At 37.7% G+C, this 22355-nt stretch overlaps 1 protein-coding gene across 2 annotated transcripts; it reads left to right on the top strand.

Annotated features, from left to right (window-relative positions):
- Nucleotides 1–6364: 6364 nt before the first annotated feature.
- LOC111324100 (uncharacterized) lies at nt 6365–15625 on the top strand. Of its 2 annotated transcripts, XM_022927597.2 has the most exons (9): nt 6365–6522; nt 6673–6878; nt 8366–8665; nt 10988–11058; nt 11170–11253; nt 11671–12189; nt 12546–12620; nt 12852–12899; nt 13251–15625. In XM_022927597.2, exons 2-9 carry the CDS (start codon nt 6875–6877, stop codon nt 13353–13355), a joined length of 1206 nt encoding a protein of 401 aa, XP_022783332.2. In that variant the 5' UTR covers nt 6365–6522; nt 6673–6874; the 3' UTR covers nt 13356–15625. The 2 variants fall into 2 exon arrangements, with proteins under 2 accessions (XP_022783332.2, XP_088608689.1); XM_088752563.1 differs by lacking the exon at nt 11170–11253.
- The last annotated feature ends 6730 nt before the right edge of the window (nt 15626–22355 follow it).

Genomic DNA, 22355 nt, shown 5'->3' with positions numbered 1-22355 from the left:
GTCCCCCCACCCCCTCCTTTATACTCTGTTAGGGCGACTGTTACTCCCACTGTTCCCCAGTTGAGGAAAAATATGGGATCTAGCCCTTTTTAAATTTCTTCGACCTTCCCCCCCTCCCCGTACATAACAACTTCAAACGATTTCAATAATCTTGATCCAGAAATTCAGGGAACTAAATCTATTCTATTGTTTAAAAAGAAAGTGCAGTTTTTATCGTAGTATTTTGTTAATTTTTAATTTTTACCTTTTTTCATAATAATCCCTACATTGTAATGTAGCAATCTCATATTTTTATCTTTGCTCTTGAACTGTCTGTAATTTGTTCTTTTATCTTCTTTTTTAACTTATTTTTCACAGGGCCGTACTGAAAACCACTTTTGTGAGAACGTACCCTGTCTGAATATTATTATTATCATTATTATCATTGTTACTATTTGTACTCTCTTGATTGTAAACTGTGATAATAGATAATCAAATTAAAGACAAATAAATGTTTTGCCGTAAGAAAGCCACCTATCTTTAGCAAATCTCCAAAATAAACGACAGAAGGGAGAAACGGTACGAATCTACCATCAATATTTCGCCTACATGCTTCTCTTTAAACGTGAAATTTCAAATTTCTACTAAGAATCTGGAAAGTTGCTAGCTTCCTTTATTAATCATCTTGTTTAACGAGCTATAAAATGATGGTTTATTTGCCTAAATGACTGCCTACAGCTAGAATTGCGTGACAGGTGTAGTTGAGAGAAGCTTTCACAGTCGCAGATTTAAAAAGGCGTTCCAGACAAAAATATGGCAATGCCCAATGACTTTTTTAATGATTTTCAGAGATGAAATAATGGACTAGAAAGGGGCGTTCAAATTGATGTTGTAGCCTTTTGGCAAGAGGAGATATTTGACTCCAAAGTTACCAAATATTTGAGTGAATCGAAAGTGTAAAAACACACTAATTTATTCACCTCTGTTGACTGACAAGCCGTCAATCAACCTGAATCGATTGAGACTTGTATCGTGCGTTTATTAAGGACGTACCAATATGTTTGCAAACTGTCACAGTAATTTGTTAAATATGGTTGCAGTAAGAGCTTCTTACATTTTACCTATTTTGAGACCATTTTTTAGTGAAAACCTAAAAAAACCGGGGGTGGTCTATCTCCCCCCTGAAATAACCAAAACAGAAACCGGTCTGTCATTTTGAGTTTTTGGGGTAGATCCTTTGAACTGGCAAAGTTTCATTGAAATCGGTGAGATGGCATGTATCACGACTGCCTGGTGCTCTCGTGGACACGTTGACTTTATTTTGAAATTGCAGAAATAAAGGCCTTTGTAGCCCGCAGTTAGCAAAGCTATTCTAGGCGGGCTACCTAAACTGACACTTTATAGGCTCTCTCTCACACATACACACACACACACACACACACACACACACACACACACACACACACACACACACACACACAACAATGAAATAAATAAATAAACAAGCAAGTGAAAATAAATAATAAATAATAGTAGTCATATTTATGTTAAAGGTTTTAACTGAGCCAGTCACACAAGAGATTTTTAACAGGTCAAAGAGAAAGCTAGTCAGTTGAAATACAAATATAAGCTAGAAAGGTCAAGGTGGCGCAAGTCAACATTCATTTGCTCAATTTCAAGAATTTTCAAAAGCAGGTGAGTTAGCTTGCGTTTAAAATGTAATAGAGATCTAAAATCGCTTTTTAACAAAAAGGCTTCATGCAAAGAAAAATTTTAAGTGAGCCATAGGTATTTTACGTTCTAATCCCTTATATACTTACAGGCTTCTTCTATTCTTCTATTTTCTAGTAGCCTTGAATAGCTCTTTTCAAAAGATCGATCGCAGACGATCGCAGACGATCGCACGATCGCTGAAACCACTCAACCGAAGATCGCGAATAGCATGTACACATACGATCGCAGCCGATCGCGGCAATCTGTGACAACCGAGTCCATGGTTTACCATTCAGCGGCAATACAACTCCAGTCAACCAACATAAACGCAAAGGACGCTGAACTTTTAATAGGTGTTAACATTCTGCTTCTGTTGTCTTTACTTAAACGGAGAATCGCTGCCAGATCAAAGGGGAAACGTCGCTTCTTGGTGCAGAAAGTTTTAAGAAAGAGAGAATTCCTTGCTAAAGCGATTGAACAAACAATCGTATTTTCTAATTTCTTCCATAAACTGTTCCGTGTCAATTTCACCTTCCATCTTGTCAAAACACACGCACGAGTAAAAGTTGATAAACAACTGGTTGTCATGGTATCATGCCACTTGCATAGCATTATTGGACACATTCCAATCATACTTACACCATCAATTACTCTTTACTAATCAAATATGAGACTTATCTTTATTTAACGAACATTTTTATCAAATTAGTCCAGGTTTGTTAACACTCAGCTTTTTGTTATTTCTTTAGCTTATAGTTGCGAAGATGCGCAGGGAAATACATACACGGTGAAGCCATTCAACAGCAGTGACAAACTTTTGAATTTGGAAGAGGTAGTTTCTTCACCTATGCCATTAATCCAATTAGAATGTTTGGAAAAAAATCACTCTGTGATTTGGGATATTTCCTCGAAAATGATGTTATATATTTAAGTGTTCATACAGTTTTATTTCAATTGTTTTGACAGACAACTATAAGCAAACGATTCTTAGAAACTGTTGTTGTGGCGAGACAAGAGAGTCTAAAGCGATACATTTCATCAAAGCTTGAGGACCTGAGGTTCCAAATGAAGGAAGGGCAACTGGCTTGCGAAAATGTTGATACAGCAAATGGAATTAAAAATGCCTCCAAGGAAAAAATAGAGCCGATAAGCAGTTCATTGAATGAGGAAGTGGATCCACCAAACGATGAAAGCGTGGAAAAATTGCTACAAACATGCAAAAAAACATCGCAACTATTTTCAGAAGATGTTTGAGGTCTTATCAACTTGACTGCCGGAGTTGCGCAACAAAGTGAAGATAGCGTAAATTGTATTTAACAACTTTTGGACTATGTTAGGGACCTCCGGCGAGAAGAAATAGCACTTTTCTTGAAAATTGAATCGGTTTATACTCAGAACCAACTCTCGGGCGAGAAGCACGCGGATCGGACTGAAGAATTTCAAAAATGGAAAACGCAACATGAGGTGCAATTCAAGGAAGTTGAAAAGCTTCTGTCAGGACTGCTGAATGCTGAATGGAAAATGGAGAGAGGGCTGAGTGATAAAAAGAGGCCGGTAATTTCAATGGAGTAACATTTCGTCACGTTAGTTACTTAATATTAGTGCAATTTGTAACTGAATTTTGAAAAACTCAGTGGCGGAAAATCACGAAACGGTTGAATTAGAGTGGAGAGATAGACCTGGTTTGGCCTTGGTAAGAGATGAAACTTTGTACAACCAACCGGTAAGGGCCTTAGTGGCTCATAATTGTTGCTTATTAAGTTCCTAATCGCATTCTGCTTCAGGTTTGTCTCATCAAATTCAAACTAGCAGGCAGAATCTTATCATAGAGGATCCTATAAATCTTCTCCCCCTTCTGATGTTATGTTATTGTCTCACTTTGTGTTCTTTTCTTTCTAAAGCCCTCTCACCAGAAATCTTTGCCAGAACGCAAAGGATATGGAAGAAGGTAAGAGAAATTATGGAATTATGGAGAGGCAACTGAGATTATCAAAACTCAGATCACAGGACTGAGCCAAACTGTAGATGTTACGAAATTGAGTAAGCCGCCATGTTGGCAAATTTGAGCCATTATAATGCGCTCAATATCTTTGTTCGAATCTGGTCAAAGTTGTCATATTGCTTCTGTCGCCTGTTTTCAGGACAGAAGCTAAATATTTATGTTTAGATTTAAATCTGAGATCAGCTGTCGATGGATAGAGCCCATTTTCCTTTAAATAGCTTTCAATGGTTTCTTCACCAGGAAATCGAATAATGGCCATTTGGGTTGTTTCGCAGATATCTAGGAGCATATCGTCAACAGCGTCAGCAAAAGCACTTCTCCCGTCAGGGAAAAACAAAGCAGTGGCTTTTTGCTTCAGTTCCCCAACTGTGGGAGGTTCCGACGCAGTATAAGCAACGAACTGGTTTCCGCCACCGTTCCTCTCAGTGACGAACTGGAACAAAACTCTCTGCCTGCTCGTCGTAATGAATCCAGCGAACTTGGATTCGATATTCTTTATCGGTCTTTCTTTTCTTCCCTCTTGACTGACCTCTGATGCGGTCGAACAATCCAGACAGTCGGCTTGCTGTTCGTTGGTTTGCTTCACGGGACGCTGCATTAGAACTCGTAGAGGCAAATTCAACGCGTTCGTTGTTGTTCTGACCCTGAAGTCTTATTTCCTCCCGTACAGTCTGCCTTATTATAGCATCCATCGTTTAAAACGCCAAGCACTGCCACACAACAACCTCGAACTGCCGGTTTTCCTAGTGTAGATGGGAATGAGATAAAACAACTGCCATTCGGAACATAAACAGACGAAGACAACACTTAACGCTTTCAACCGTGGGCATAAAACTGAAGTGTGTGGAATCGAAAGCTGAGCAAATAAAGTTCAAAATCGCCAAAACCGATCATTATGCCTCGTGGATTGTGATATAAAGTACGTTTATACAAACCTGATATAAAATGGTCCCTTCAAACTCTGTGAAATTCACTGGGATCAGCCCCTAGATCTTCTCTTCGGATCCTGGAGAGCCAAGTCGCTCTACGTTCGATGCTTAAAGCTCGCTTTTTAGCGTTCGATCGAAAATAACTTTTGTCCTTTTCTCTGTTAGAACGGCTTGAGCAACCAAATACAGCACAAAAGTTCACCATAAGGGGAAAAATCCAAATATAAATTCACTCCAGCTTCAAGCATGTGCTATTTGATTACAATTGCTTGTCCTCCAGTTCGCGAGGTCACGTGTCATGACGTCATACCTGAAAGGGGTCTATAAGACGAACGAGTGAACAACTTTACCGCCTTCCAAAATGGCGGGAAAAAACTTACGTGTCTCAGTTCCCGTATGTTAAGTTTCAGTCTGATTCGTCCAACCGAAAAATCAGAACTGAACTGTGAAAAATCAAAACTTAACTGTGAAAAATCAGAACTGAACTGTGAAAAATAAGAACTGAACTGTGAAAAATCACAACTGAACTGTGAATAATCAGAACTGAACTGTGAAAAATCAGAGCTGAACTGTGAAAAATTACAACTGAACTGTTTAAAAAATCAGAACTGAACTGTGAAAAATCACAAATGAACTGTGAAAAATCAGAACTGAACTGTGAAAAATCAAAACTGAACTGTGAAAAATTACAACTGAACTGTTTAAAAAATCAGAACTGAACTGTGAAAAATCAGAACTGAACCGTGAAAAATCACAATTGAACTGTGAAAAATCACAACTGAACTGTAAAAAAATCACAACTGAACTGTAAAATCAGAACTGAACTGTGAAAAATCAGAACTGAACTGTGAAAAATTAGAACTGAACTGTGAAAAATCAGAACTGAACTGTGAAAAATCAGAACTGAACTGTGAAAAATCACAACTGAACTGTGAAAAATCACAACTGAACTGTTTAAAAAATCACAACTGAACTGTGAAAAATCACAACTGAACTGTGAAAAATCACAACTGAACTGTGAAAAATTACAACTGAACTGTTTAAAAAATCAGAACTGAACTGTGAAAAATCAGAACTGAACTGTGAAAAATCAGAACTGAACTGTGAAAAATCACAACTGAACTGTGAAAAATTACAACTGAACTGTAAAAAATCAGAACTGAACTGTGAAAAATCAGAACTGAACTGTGAAAAATCAGAACTGAACTGTGAGGCATCTGGGCCATTGTATTCTGGGCCATTGTATTCTGGGCTATCGTATCTGGGCCATCGTACTAATGTGACTGTGGTCAGAATGAACGCCTGGGATTGGCTGAGCCAGTACCAGGTCGCTTAAGGGGCATGTTGTTTCGCGCGGCCTCAATATTTGCTGTTGTTTTATGAAATGTAGAGCCAGAAAAGCTCCTTTAAATTCGTCTGTTTGGAAGCCATATTTCTTTCCATGACGGGTCGACGTGATCATTAAATTTGAAATAAAAGGTTTTCGTTCAAATTTTGTACCTTTCGGGATGCCTGCGGTCACTTTTCATATTCCCACACAGATCAAAGATCTCATCGGCCCGTCATGGAAAGAGAAAAGGTTTGCAAACACACTTCTTTAAGAGAATTTTCGAAGCTCTTTTGGCTCTGCATCTTACACAACAACCATAAATATCGAGGCACCGCGAGGCAATTTGCCCCTTGAGCGACCTGGTACTGACACGGCAAATCCCAGCATTCATTTTGAGGCGGTGTTGGCGAAGTCGCGTATTATTATTAAACTGAAAACGAAACAGCTAAGTCGTGTCAGTGGCGCAACCTACCGTTTGGAATATTAAGCCTTGCCGCTACTTCAGTTAGGGAGGAAATATAGCTGCTGTTTACCTTAGGAGGAATCTTTTTGCAGAATCTGCAATTGAGGTTTGTAGTCGGAAATCAGCCATTTGATTTCACCTACGAGTGAAAACAGCATAACAAGTTCAAATGAAACTTAGTCGAAGAAAAGATTACCTTTCTTTAATGTTGGATGTTATAAATATTGATTGCTGTTTTTATATTCTTTGCACCTAGTTTAACAGATGCTTATTGAAGCTATGAACCACAGTTACGGGGTCTACCTCAAAACTTTCATGTTATCCTTCGATACCATGAAGAATCTCGTCGCCAAATATTTATCTGTACGACGTTGCCAAGACTTCAACGCATAAAGACAGAGTACTAACCTGAGCACAAGTGGAAAAATCAGTGTGATCCACAAATTCAGTCTTCAGAAATGGGTCAGTAGTTTTACACTCAGCCATAACTCGTTTGCGAGTTCCAAGTTAGGAATAAACTGTTATTTCCGGGTAAATAAACTTGCTAGAAAAGGTTATCGTATGGAAACGAAATTTTTTATGTTCATGTCTCTATGCTCTGTGTTGCTACCTAGACGCTGCTAGATATCCCCCGAGGCCGGTGCGAATTCTTTTTGCTCTGTTCTATATTCTGTATAATGATATTAGAGGAGATATATTTGATCTCAGTGAAACTGGTTAGCCTCTGTGTAAAGACAATATGTAAGGTATCTAAAATTCTATTCATTGCATTGTGTTGTATTTTTTTGTTACTTTTAGTACATACGAGTGTTAAGACACTTATTTTAAGCGATATTGCTCGAAGTCACAGTGAATTAATAATTTTCAACCCAAGAAATGATACCGCAGGGGACCTTTTCATGCGATGTTATTACGAGTAGCATTCTATATTTGTCTGTTTTGATCAAGAAAAATTTATTTACCTAACCGTGATAACATGAAGGTCGTGACATTAAACACATCCAACTCTCTCTAAGTAACTTAAAGATAACTCAAAAATCGCGGTGTAAATCACGGTAGTTCGATAGGCAGTTCGTCCTTGAAGCCTCTTAAGTCAGTCCACTGTATGAAAACATGGCTGCTTCTGAAGTAAACGTTTCAGGCTGTCGTAGGGTCAATGAAAGAAAGCCAGAGCCGTTTCTAAAATAGTGAAATTTCCGTCCCTAACGACTATGACTTTGAAACTATCTCATCCTCGGGTCTATAGTTATTGTTGGTTCGACTAGCGGAGGATGGTTAACTGAATCATAATTTTCCTCGATTAGTTTCGGTTTGACTCGTCGTGACATTTTGAACGGGAAGGTCCCTTGTATGAGGCGGAAGCCTATTGAACTTCATATCACGTGCTGATCATCAGTGTTCCGCAACATTAAAGAATAAAGTATCCACGTTTTCTAGCGTGATGAGAGCGTGATAATACTATACACAGATCAGATAGATGAGTGTCCTTCTGGTGGGTTCAATTCAAAACGCTTTGAAACTTCTATATTTGGTTATATTTCTTATAAAACGCAAATACGCTTTTGAAGTGACGTCATGCGTCAATAGTAGCAGTAGGGGAAATTAATTCTCAATTTTCTCAAACTTCACGCCGAAACAAATTACTGCACAAAGCAGGAAATGCTAAAGTGAAAACAAATGGTAAATTTTATATCAGATAGACTCCTTCAGGGGCTGTCGTTTGCTACTTTTACAAGCTTCCTCTTGTATTGCGTTACAAGCCGAAACGATGAAATAAACATCGAATTATTTAAGTTGTAATGTGTAACCAAAACCGTTGTTCTAACAATGCTTAGTTTAAGTAGTATTTTTTTTATATTCTTGTCTATGAAAAAAAAAAAAAAAAAAAAAAAATTGCCAACGGTCAAATGTTTTAAGGCTCTAACATAAGCTCATTGTAATACTATCAGATTTCTCCAAAAACAATAACACGCTCGACCCGACTCTTATGATGACTGAAAATCTTATCCACGATCACCGACTGCCTGAGTTGATTGGGCCAGTAAAGTGGAGAGACCTAGCACGAGTGTTGGGCTTCAACGAAACTGCCATTGAAGGAATCCAAATTGAAAAGGAAAGGTGCCCCAAAGAATGTTGTATTGCGGTCCTAGCAAGGTGGATCCATCGAAAGGGACGAGACGCAACAGTTGGAAAGCTCGCAAAGGCCTTGATTAAGATAGAACTTAAGAACGTGGCTGACATATTACTGGGTGGGTACAACATTGCTTACTGTTCAGTATTTTCTAAAAGTTCAGTTACTGCAAGAATGTATCAGGGCAATTCCTTGTAAAAGTATTTGTAAGTACTAAAAAGTGGCACACAAAAATCTAATTATATATTTAATATCTATTTTCATCATAAAAACGTAACTTAGTTGAGACTGATATTTATTGCTCAGGGTATTGCTGGGACTTTGAGGCCAGGTAAAATATTGCAAAAAACTCGTTGATTCCTCGACGTGACTGTGCGTGTTTCAAAGTGGTGATTTTCGTTGAATTTAACTTCGGATATCCAGCAGTTTTCCAGTGCATTCATTTTCGTGAAATGATGGCGGACTGTAGGACTTATTTTAAAAACACTTGACCTAACAAAATGATACAAATAGCGCCCGTTCCTCTCTAGCCTGCGTACAGACGCTAGATAATTCTCCGAATACTCGCGTCTGTGGTTTACCGGCCGATTTCCTGTTCTCTGTGACCAAATATCTAATGCGATTTTTGATTGGTTCTTGAAAAAACCGTTTCTAACGCGAACTCTGATTGGACAACGACTCGGTGCAGTCTTTTCCGGTTGCAATGTTTTGGTTTGGTACACGTGAGTTTGACAGCGAGCACAAGGTGAGAGATTTTATGTGTGAGAATAGATAGAGATGAAATTCTCGTGTGATTTGTGCGAAGAAACTGAGCTCAAACCGGGAAATAGGTTCCGTATAAGAGGAAGATGTGAGTCCGAGATAATTCCATTGTTCGAAAAGCTTTCTAAAACGCGAGTTACGGACTATATCTGCCGACGATGCTTCCAACTTACAAAGAAAGCAGTACGTCTGATTAAAGACATCACTCTGATCGAAGACGGCTTTGAAAATCTTGCACACGATCAAAATTACGATAGCTTAACTTGCAAACTGTGCACTGAAAAAAATCTAACACCCCAAGAAAGATATCTTATTCTCGGGATAGGTCGAGTTGATATTTTAGCAGAGTTGAGAAGTCTACCTCGCGCTAGACGAACAGATTATGTTTGCCGCAAATGTTTTAGTAAACTCAAGAAAAGAAGGCAACTTATTAACGACCTTGATGACCTCGAAGCTAACTTTCGAAACCTACAAGCGTTAGCAGAAGCTGCTAGATGAGCAAAAGAACCCAAAACACCGACAAAAAAGTCAAATGCAGTGGAAATCGCCCCATCTGTCTCTACTCCGGTGCGACTTAACGCGGAGACCAACGCGAGTCCCTCGGCCGACTCGGCCGGATTACGGCTAGTATTCGGAGAATCATCTAGCGTCTGTACGCAAGCTATCTTCGATCAGAGTGATGTCTTTAATCAGACGTACTGCTTTCTTTGTAAGTTGGAAGCATCGTCGGCAGATATAGTCCGTAACTGGCGTTTTAGAAAGCTTTTCGAACACTGGAATTATCTCGGACTCACATCTTCCTCTTATACGGAACCTATTTTCCGGTTTGAGATCAGTTTCTTCGGACAAATCACACGAGAAATTCATCTCTATCTATTCTCACACATAAAATCTCTCACCTTGTAATCGCTGTCAAACTCACTTGTACCAACCAAAACATTGCAACCGGAAAAGACTGCACCGAGTCGTTGTCCAAGCAGAGTTCGCGTAAGAAACGGTTTTTTCAAGAACCAATCAAAAATCGCATTAGATAATTGGTCACAGAGAACAGGAAATCGACCGGTAAACCACAGACGCTAGTATTCATAGCCCTTATTAGCCCTCATTATAATTTAAGGCACCAAAGAACGTAAAATGTACCAGCAGCCAAGACAAAGCGTTTTGCTAATTCGTTTTTCGTGAAGGGTGCGGCTGTAGAGAACTTTTAATAAAACTTTAAGTCATCACATTTTATATTTGTATAGTAGTAGTTTGTAAAAAAATTGTGCAATTCAGTATTTTACTGCGATGTGATTTTAATAAACCAGTCTATCTATCTATCTATCTATCTATCTGTCTATCTATCTATCTCAGTATCTATCTATCTATCTATCTATCTATCTATCTCTATCTATTCGGAGAATTATCTAGCGTCTGTACGCAGGCTAGTTCGTCTCTGGTGGTGTTTTGGAAAAGTGTACAGCGAAGTGCACTCGACATAAATGGGGGATCTTTTAGATTAACCATAGTACTTGCGTCCGAATACCAGATAGGGTTTTTCGATCATTCTCTTCAAGACTTTTTATCTCTGATAAATTCAAACATGTACAAAATGCACGATCCGCTATTTATGTATTCTTGGACAATTACAGAATGGGATATTCATAAACTTACTTTGGCTGAAAATGGCTTGTCTTAGGTCCGATCAATGATAGAAGAACCATCTCTATTGAAGTTAGAGGGACGATCAAGGTAGACGATGCAAACCAGGTGAGCTCGTTATTCACTGAGAGCATTTGAACGTTACCTACTGAACTGTTTTCAGAAGCCTAGTTTTGGTTTCTCAATATCAACGGCGCACGTTTTTCTTCCTTGAATTAGATCATAATGGGCAACGACACTACTGGAAGGTCAACGTTTTTTGTGTGGGAAACCAAAACAAAAGAATTTTATACATCTTTGAAGGTAACTATTTACATTTATAGTTACACTTATAGTAGACAATTGACTAAATGGGCAACTGACTATTTCAACCCCTTATCGTGGTATAACTTTTGAAAGAATATACTAAAGATCGAAGCAAAACTGCACCGTAATCATTTTAGATCTGAATCATGAAACGTTTTCTCAAATTCATTCTCAAATGATTTTCTGGAAGAAGTGGGTAATGATAAACAAAATTTAAAATGCCATTGCTGCTAAACTTAACAATGCTGTCTTCCATTTATTTCTGTAACAGCCCTGAAATATTTTAGGGGAGTTACCCAAGTTTGTATCTCGCAAAGTGCACATTTCAAGCAATATCTTCTTAATATATGAAATACACGTTAAGATTTTAAATGGATACATGATGTGATTGTACAAATTTGATTCTCCTTTCAGGAAATCAAAGACTATATAAATACTATCGACCTGTTCATAGGAAATATACCCAAGGAAACGGAACAAGTCGTGGTTGAAGATCTTACCAGCAAAGTTGACCAAATTTCCGAGAACTTAGAAAAACTTCAAAAGACACTTTCAGACATAAAATCCAGTTTGAACATGCCTGAGTTGAAAGAAGACGCCTTAACCATGCGAGGAAAGTTGGACTTCATTGGAAGACAGAGCAGAACACTGGAGGAAGTGTACTCTGAAGTAACAAGAATGACAAGCCAAGCTTGCACATGCGACGAGTTCGTCAGGAGAAAGTTTTATGACTTTACCTATTACAACTTAAAAACCGTGCATACTGATCTGAACGCTCGTATTGCGGACCTGAAGTCGGCGGACACAAGCTTTACAAAGGAAGAAAATGAAAAGCTTCAAATTCTGCTGGCTGACCAAGAAGGAAGAGAAAAACAGGTTGAAGATTTGGAAGCAGCGCGGACACTGCTATTCTCCGCTTTTCTCGGCTCCTCCGTATGTAAATTTACCCGCATGGTTGATGTTGTTTTTGTTGTTTTTTGTTTGCTTCTGGCTAAAAGCCATTCTTCCTTCGTGCCAGCGTGTTTACGGTAAAAAAATCTATTTCCAGCCTACTTTTAGAATCCTGCTGGCTTCGATATAGGAAGAAGAAAATCCCATAGCAAGTTATCAAACAGTGAAATATGAGGCATTTTCAAACTACTCCAATAACCCTGGTAAAAGAAGAAAAAGACCGGTTCCAACAATTAGGAGTGAGATATAGGAGCAAAGATTTAGAGTATTGACGGGAGAATCCTAGTCTTTGGTAAAAACCCACCACTAAACAACTCTTATTTTTATTTTGATTGCAGGCTAAGGGGGAACCAGGGATATCTCAATATTCAACACCAAAGAGACGAAAAACTGCGCCATCTATTCCAGTGCAGGTAAATTTTAGAGAATAACAAAGTTTTCGGCAAAGGTATATATCTATGTGCATTGTGTCCTTCTCGTTAGGCTGTGAAGTAAACTGTTGAGAAAGGGGTTAATTGATGGGAGAGCTCAAGGGAAGCACGACACTGGACAGGTTTATAGGAAATGACTCCTTCAACTTTAAGTATTCAATTAATAACCTTGCGATAAACTTCTTGTAATTATTTCGACATTTTTTCTTTCAGATACCAAGAGTAGATACAGACGCAGTGTTGTCGAAGAAATCCATCAAGGTTTGGTCTAGTTTTAATCGCACAATACTCACTTTTTATGTTGAACATTGTTCAAAGAGGCCAACAAACCGTTAACGTAAAGATATTTTTCTCCCTTATGTCCTCATGATTCAAAGATTTTTTATTGGTGCTTCTAATGGACGCCTTGTACTTGTTCTAGCCGGGTTAAGTCTTGTAGCGCTTCAACATTAGTGTCCTGTACATACCATGCGGCATAGGACTCCTTTTAAGTCATTTTTAGCTGAGCTAGTTCTCTAAATTGAAAGACCAGCGAGGCTCATTTATAATCAACTGGTCGTTTAAGTCTTTTAAGCCCTGTGATGCGTTATAATTGTAAACTTTCTGTTGCAGATCAAAAGGACTAAATCATGGAGTATTTTTAGAAACAGGGGGAAAAGCAGTGAAAATACGTGCAATCTTGTTTCTTACTCTCAAAAGGCTCTGGAGGATTCCTAACTTCAAAAGAAGGTCTTAAGCAAAATTCGAAGGTTACATGTCGTTATGCATTATTCTATCGAAACCATGTACACGTTTTTTGCTCAACGAAAAGCATGTTTCATGTCTAGAAAACTCTCTTTAGAACTTGAGATAGCTAAGTAGTTTAAATTAAGAAAACAAAAAGTAAATCAGGTATGCAAAACGGAATCTCTACCATCTTTGCGTAGGCTATTTCTGGTATATATCTTGTTGGTAGTTAAGCACGCAAGGTCTGCAAGCTTCTCTTAAGGAAATGAGTTATAATCATTCATCTTTTCATGATGTAAAAGGAAGAATTATAAACATAGTATAGGTGCGTTGTTTTGTTGCTCATTATTGAATGCTATATCATTCACATTGATATTGTTTTTGTTTATGTTGCTTGCTTTTTAATTAATTCGCTATTTTTAATACAAGATAAATAGATAGATAGATAGATAGATAGATAGATGGATAGATGGATAGATGGATAGATACTTTATCAAAGTGCCACACCTTCCAGCTTGAAAAAATCCCATACTAACTTGTGGACAAAAAATGAATAGACAAAGAAAAACATATTGGGTAATATTCAAAACTATGTAAGAGGTCTAATTATAATATAATATTAATTATGCTGATCTAGTAGGTTAGTAATAGCCGATCATGACTTGATTATTCACTAAAAAATGTATAAATTTTACATAAGTGATAAAAGTTGATAAAATTATGTTCATTAAGGTGGCTGAACACAGATTTTCGCGCGCGCCTTTGCTGATGCAATTCAGCGCGCGCACATGGATTGTAAAAAACAAACATGCACAACCGATATGTACATGAAAGCTTATTGGGCGTGTGTTAGAGTTAATGAATAAGTATAACATAAGAAACATAGTGGAAAATTAAAAAGAGAAAAAAAAAAGAAAAAAATCGGAAAATTAATGACTTTCATCAAAACTGTTGTTTGGGAAACAAGTTTTAGCCTCAGTAGTGCTGTTTGAAAGCAAAACATGAACGTGAAACTTTAACACTGCGCTGGAAAGTCGATGACAGTATTCTTTCAAAGTCTCCTCAGGAGCATGAGGATAAGCCAATGAGAATGCGTGGAATCTTTTTTCTCATTCTCAAAGGGTTCTGGAAGGTTCTTTACTCCTGATGATGTGGGTCACAAGTTACCGCCTCCCGGTTAGCTCAATGGATAGAGCGCTGGACTGATGTGCGGGAGGTCGAGGGTTTCGAGCCCCGGCCGGACCAACACTCAGGGTCTTAAAATAATTGAGAAGAATATGCTGCCTTTCTATAACATCCAGAAATGGTTTAGATATTCTAGTCTTCTCGGATAGGGACGAATATATGGAGGTCCCGTCTCCTGTAGGGTTGGGGGTAGGAGACATTAATTTCCCACGCACGAGATTATTGTGTGATGGATGTCCTCCCCTGGGGTGGTATGGGTGGGTTGTTGTCTTGCGTTTCATACATGAGCCTCTGGCTCGGGAAATATGAGTAACCATGCCCCACGTAAAGACATTAAACTTTGATTACTATTACTATCACTATGTTGCATTCTATAAACAAACTTGTTTTTCCCGAGGGACATTTTTCATGTCCAGAGAAGGCCCTATAGGACTCGAAGCATGTACGTTGTTGAAATAAAATTAATTTCAGTTGAGTATAAGTTTTCTGTTAAAAGTTGAGATTCTATCCTTTCCACTAAAGAGAACATTTCTGATGTTTCTTGTTTGGTGGTTAACAATACATGGTCCGCAGGAGACTTAAAGGAAATTATAAATGTAAGAATTTTCTCTTTTAGAGTACAATAGGAATCATAAGTAGAGTGTAAGTTTATTGTTTTGTTGGTTATGGGCAGACAGTAAAATGCGATTGTGAGTAAAAAAATTAAGTGTTAGTTGGAAATTGAAAAAAAAAAACATATATAAAAAAACAAAAAATCAAAACAACGGTGAAAACTAAAGAACGGTCCCTTGCTCGTTATTTAATTGTGGCCGTAATTAATTAATAAAGAGATCTCGCTGGATAATGATTACTTGTAGTTGGCGTTGTGACTGTTTTTCATAGTTATTTAGAATGCGAAAACAGTTAAGCTGATACATTAGTGATCTCTACGTGATAATTTTGGATAAAACATGAATTATCATAAGTTATTTTAAGAGTTACTTTGCAATCAAACTCGTTAAGCTGGGTTTAGTTGACAATTTGCGGTTGCTTTATAATCATCTCTCTGAATTTTGAAATAAACTAAGAGAAACGAGCATTTGACAAGTATTACTCGCTTTTGTCCCGCTTAAGTTACCCCCAGCATTTGTCAAATTTCGCCGACGGTTCGCTGGTACCCTTTCCCAGAGGTATTGAGGGAATAAAGCGCCTTGCCCAAAAACTCGTCACGATGACTTGGCAAAGTCTCGAACCAGGACTTCTCGACCCGGGATCTAACGAGCTGACATGACGAGCTTTATACGACTTTGAATTTCTTGACCCCTACCGATTTTGCGCTATTGAATAGCGCAAAGTCAGGAGGGGGTCTAGTTTTTCTTCACGTAGCATCTCTGCGGGCCAAAAGTTTAATGAAGGATTTTCACAAGAAAGGTGTTGAGAAGTGAGGTTCGGCACATGGCTATCTATCAACAGATTTAATTTGACACGTCAGTCTAGACAACATTATGAGGTAAGTATCGAGTGCGCACTGTACATCACAAAATGTAGAAAATGCATCTTCTCAACGTGAAAAAAAATTACGAAACAAACGCCCATATTGAAGTGTGCGTCGTTTCCTTTATGTTGAGCCAAGCAGGAGCACTTTTAGTAAAGAAAACTTTGAGAAAAAGTAAGGAAAAGTAAGCTACCGCTTCTCCCAACGTAATATATAGATTTAGCTAAGCCTAAAGGCGGAGCTCCCAATAAGTGAAAATTTTGCAATAAAATTTCTTTACACATATTAAAAATTTTTAGTAAAAAATTCATTCAGTAGAGATTAAACCCATTGACACTTACGTGTAACACGTGCCTGTGAAAAGTCAAAATTTTGGAGAAACCAAGAAAGCAAACACAATGCGCAGTAAATTTTTAAAAATCATCTTTTCCAAAGAACAAGCTCCAGTGAAAGGAGACTAATTAAAGAACTTATTTCGGACGAAAAAAGCGATAGGTAGATATTACGTTTTAACTCAAAAATCAATATGAAAGATAAAAAGCGCTAAATATTTTCGCATGTGTGCAAATGGGCATGTGGATCATATATCAAAATGGAATATGCGAGTTTGTCCGTGAGTGAAGAGATCTCAAGTTCCATGGAATCTATCAGTAGGAAGCAAGACTAAAATGGCCAAGAAATATTTCAGGACGACAGATTTATTGAAAACAATTTTTGATTTGCTGTTATAAGCGAAAAACGTACGAATTTCTTACGTGTACAAAGCCCACGCGGTAAAATTCATTATGCTTAGATCGTTGTTTACTTGCCTTCAAGGCCAGAAATTGCGCAGCGTTATGTTGAAAATTCTGAAAAAACTTCGATTTGACGTAAAATATTCTATTAAACAATATTTTTTAACACATTTTTACTCGAACATAATATTTACCGGGCCATCGAATCGTCAAATTGTCGCTAAGCCCTGCTTGAAGTCCGAAAGCTCGGTTTTCACTTTACGTCCATAATTCGCATTGTCTTGGGAAATCGTAGTGTCGTTGACTCGAGAGCTTATTCTGTCACCTTTAATAATAATAACAATCTTTTTTTAGGAAACTCCATCACAATAGTGGTTTACATAGAGGTCCTAAATACTAGATGTGTATCATATAAAAATACAATTAAAATATAGAAATTTGAGCTAAAATCGAAATATAAAAATGATTACAACATATACACTGCAAAAATTAATTAAAAAAAAATACTTAATTATAAAAGCAGAAAAAAAGACACTTCTTAAAAATTGGCAAACTTACTGAGTTTCTTACAGTTCTCTCTAATTCATTAAAGTCTTTGAAACAGTGATACCGCGAACGATGTTTTCCCCAATTGTATTTGATTTTGGGGAGCTTTATAGTATCGTTGTTGCGCGTATTGTAGGAGTGCATATCACTCTTTCTTACAATGTCCAAAGAATGATTAATTTCGCCATTAATACACTTGTATGCATATATACATCGATGACATTTCATACGTTCTTCAAGATTTAGCCATTTCAAGACTGTTAATGCATCAGTGGCTGAGGAGTGAAGTGATCTATCTAATATTAACCTAGCTGCTTTGTTTTGCAGAATTTGCAATTCCTTCATTAGTGTGACATTGTCCTTGTCACCCCAGACTAAATCAGCATAATCAAAAATAGGCAGCGCTAAGCTATTATAAAAAGGTAACTGGGCATTATAAGGTAAAAAATACTTAATCTTACGTAAAAGACCAAGGTTCTTATTAACCTTACATGAAATATACTCAACACGGTCGGACCATGTAAAAGTTGAGGACAACATGACTCCCAAATATTTAAAACTAGTTGTAGAATTTATATCAGTGTCAAAAATAGATAATGATAACGAGGAAATACCAACAAGTTTCCTATTACTACCTATAATCGTGGATTTCGTCTTAGTAAGATTCAGAGTTAGCTTATTTCCATGTAGCCACAGGCCAACTTGCAAGAGATCATCATTCAGTGCCTCTTCCAACAGGTGTGGCTCCTTAGCAAAGTAGTACAGGACCGTGTCATCAGCATACAAAGTCACCTTGCAATTCTTTATAGCCAGAGGAAGGTCATTAATATAAACCAAGAAGAGAAACGGTCCTAGAATACTCCCCTGTGGCACCCCAAAGGTCATCGGGAGAGGGTCAGACATAGCATCACTACAGGCAGTCCGCTGTTTAGAATGACTCAGGTAGGACTTGAACCACTGTAGCGTGCTGACCGAGACACCGATAGCCGACAATTTAGATAACAAGATCTTACGGTCAACGGTATCGAATGCCTTGGTCAAATCTAAGAACACTGCACCACATAGTTCTCCACTCTCCATATGCAATAGGACCTCATCTGCAAAACTGGTGAGAGCTGATGTTGTAGACAGTTTGGAACGGAAGCCAAATTGTTTGATATCCAATCTTTTCCAAGCAGAGTATTCTATAGCATTGTTACTTTACATTCTGAGTTCCACAAGGTCTAAATCGATCGCAAATGAACGAAAAATCCGACCTGATCATATATAGTATTTTCGTGATAGCATGCATGACAGAGGGCACGTACGTACGTACTTACGTATGCTCGGTCAGTCACGTGACAACCAAACGAAAATAGGTTGACCACATCCCATGGGAATGGGGCTCTGCTCCACGCGCGCTTCGCGCGCGTGGGAGCCCCGCTATTATTTCCTAATCCCTTATTAATTGAATTAATCAGTTCGGTTCCTATGGCGGGCAAGATACAAGCCACATTCTTCTTCTGCGTGTTTGCTATCTATGGCCCACCGGTCCTGCCTCCTGCTGCTTGCTGGGTGATCTAAGAAGTGAGGAGAAACATTCGACTGCGTCTCGTGTTTCTCTTTCTGCGCGTTTTTATAGCAGAACAGAGTTCTGTCAAGGCTTCTATATTTTATTAATTAGGTGTTCTCTTTCTATATGGAGCAAAATTAGTATTAGTTTTAATATGAATTTATCTCTTACCTCATTTACATGTGGCTTAAACATGTTTTAAAACTATTTCGTTAAACACGGTCTAAAATTCATAGAAGTCGCTTAAACCGATGCTTGTCGACTTCAAATGAAGCAAAAGCTTGTAACTACTAGAATTCTATGGATAGTTCAGTGTTTTAGTTCTCTTTTACTGATTTTCATTCTGCTAAAACCTAAATTAACTAAACATGTTTTGTTGGCTTGAATTGGTTACAAGAGCGGTCTCCCTTCTCCCTGCTATCACTTGCGTGCGGAAAACTCCCCTATATTTTGTCTTCGTCAGCGCCTCTGCACGGCGTCCTTTACTTTTGGGTGATAGAAAAGCCTTTTTCGATTGATATGATCAAAACGAAGTGGACATGTTTCCGTGTTAGTTTGCCTTCTTCCTTCTCTTTAGTCAAAGGTCGTGCTAATTTTTTTTAAAAAAAGAATACGTACTTATTTCATACATACTGAGATTTACACTGTGGAGTACTACAGTTCGTGTCTCTGATTGGACGAACGATGTATTCTCACAGTTGTTCGCTTCCAATCTTCCTCACTCGTTTGTTGCGCTCACTCGTTCGTGTTTTCATGTATCGCAACAAGTGGATCAAAGTCGTGCGTGCGCACTTCATATGGAGTAAGCTCTTTTTCCGTTTTTTTTTTCAAACGAAGAAACTTATTTTAAATTTAGAGTATCGTTAAGAGTCTTTGCGAGACCAAAATGAAAGCTTTTATTGATGAAAATTTGCTTTTTAATAGAGAAAGTGACCGGTCGAGGCTTTTCTTAAAACTTTATTTGAGCATTAATGAATTTTCGAGCATGGGTAAAACCACCAAAAGCCCTAAACAATTATGTGCTGTTTTCTAGATTTGACACCAACACAACTAAATACATATATTTCAAAGTTAGTCCGTCGTGGCCAGCTGGATAAATCAGTGAGAATTGATTACCTTTCATATTAAGTATGAATATCACTTTTTCCTCTTCTATGTCGAAAAGTTCCCAAATTCCTTTCGTATCGAAATAACGTAATGTTAAACTGGCACTACTTTCATTTCAGCAGCGGTTAACAAAGTCTGAGAAAAGTGTGCAGATCACATAATTAATTCTATGTTCGGTTTACTTCGTTAGTTTGTTGACTTACCTAAAAAAAAAAAAAAGACGACAAACAACTCTAATGTCCGTGATGAAGAAGAAAACGTTTTATACTGACGTGTGTATACAGCTTTAGGTTTAAGAAAAGAAACCTTTCGTAAAATTATTCAAGAAGTCCGCTAGGGTGACATGTTATAATATTCTACATAAAAAAGGCTTTGTCCATACAGAGTGAACGATCCTGATTAAGCCGTCGTCTGAAAATTTGATCTACAAACGCTCATTAAAACTGATTTTAGGAGGCGGGAATGAAGATCTGACGCGAACGAGGTTTAAAGTTTATGATTTAGAGCAGTGAAGTCTTAAAAGCTCGCTCAGCTCAAGGAAAAATATGTTTCATCAAACCCGGGCATTTTAACTTCGGGCTCGCACAGTTTTGTAAAGACTCGAAGTTGAAATCAATCCTGAAAGAGAGGCTAATGAGCAGAGTAAAAAGCCTCTCGAACATACCAATAATAAAACGTACTAATTTCACAACGAAAGCAAATCAATTTTCTAGTGTAAACTGTCACTAGACCTGATAACAATATCTAAGAGGGTTATTAAAAAACAAAATGTTTGGTGGCTCTTGAAATTTCATTAGGTCTACAACAGAAGACAATGACCTGGGTAAAAATTGTGAAATCGGCGCTGAGAGAGGCATTATATAAAAAACACTCAAGATTTTTATCCCTAGCGAGGCCCATCATTAAAACCAGACATTCTAAAAAAAAAAGAAAAAATCGGAACGTGTTTAAACGACGGTTTTTCGCCAGAAAATAAAAAAAGATGTCTCATTTTTGCAGATTTTTCATTTTTGTTAGAATCTGGACAGAGAATATTTCATGAGGACATTTAAAGCAGGTGAATGGCTGCTAAGAGACTTAAATGGGCTGCTGGCCCTCATTAAACTCCACCTTCAAACATACATTTTAATACGTGCTCATTTGAGTTATCAGTTAAGTTCAATCACACTTCCCTGTGTGCAAAAAAAAAAAAAAGTTTTCTTTTGCAAAAGCAGTGATAAAATCAGTTTTAAATATTTCAAAGCTCACCTGCAAGTGACGAACGAAATGCTAAGACATTCTAAGCGCCGAACTGTAAGTAAGGTCCTATTTCATTGGCAGAGCAAAGGCTTTTTTCTTTTTATCGGAAGATTCAGAAGATCCGCAATAATAAGTGTTAATACAATTTTTAGTCATCCATACGGGTTGTAAGGACACATCTAGAAATTTTCAAAAGTCAGTATCCTCGATTCTCCCGATTTTCAATTTGGCTGTACTGTAGAAAAGCATTGAACTATTGCTGTTTAGCTAAAATTATCCGTTTGGAGAGTCCTTGACACCCTAAACTTGAATTTTTATATGCGTATCGGAAGTCCTTCATATATCGCGAAAATCGAGCATATGTTGGGCTAATAGAAGTGCTTTTAAGTTTCACGATTTGTCCTCGAATATTTCAAACGCTGAAGATTCACTGCGGAGGTTAATCGAGGTTGAAAAATCTGGAATGATTGGGAAGTAATGAATTACATGGTATGGGATTTGTTAGTCCATGTACGATAGACTTGAAACCCGACTTCAAGGAACAACAATAATCTTAGTAACCTCGTGCTTTTGAAAACTGGATACATTTATAAACTTCTTTTGGTCAAGTTACGAGCACGATTTAGTTCAGCTGTGTAAGCTTTTATTGAGAAGATGCCCTAAACGAGCTTAATCGCTAACTGTCAAATTGGCCAAATATTAACGGTCAACCGCCAAAAATGCAAGATGTTCGCCGTAAAATCTCTAAGATAATTCTCTTTGAGAAGTCAGAGTAAGTTGTATGTAAGCCATCGCCTTCAATACTCACAGTTTATGAACAATTCCTTTGTTACACGTCTACAGCTAACTGACAAAACGTAATATCCTTGGAAACACTTCCGATATCGCAAAATGTTACTTGCGTATTTGAGGATGCAAACACCCAAAAACCCGATAAATCTGATAGATTACAGACCATCTCGAATCAACGGGTGACTTAGCTGCAGCTGTCGTGTCACATATTTTAACAAAAAAATTATTTTTCTAATTTTAGTATGAATCTGAAGTCAGTGAACAGACTCACAAAATTGAAATTTGCCAAAAGAAGCTTTAAGGGAGAATACAACATAACATTAAAAAGACATCTATGATGACGGCGAATTATATTTTGTCGA

The sequence above is a fragment of the Stylophora pistillata genome, chromosome 3, assembly GCF_964205215.1.
Source record: "Stylophora pistillata chromosome 3, jaStyPist1.2, whole genome shotgun sequence".
NCBI classification, from domain to species: domain Eukaryota; kingdom Metazoa; phylum Cnidaria; class Anthozoa; order Scleractinia; family Pocilloporidae; genus Stylophora; species Stylophora pistillata.
Note: the sequence above shows the minus strand (reverse complement) of the source record. Positions and strands in the feature narration are given on the sequence as shown.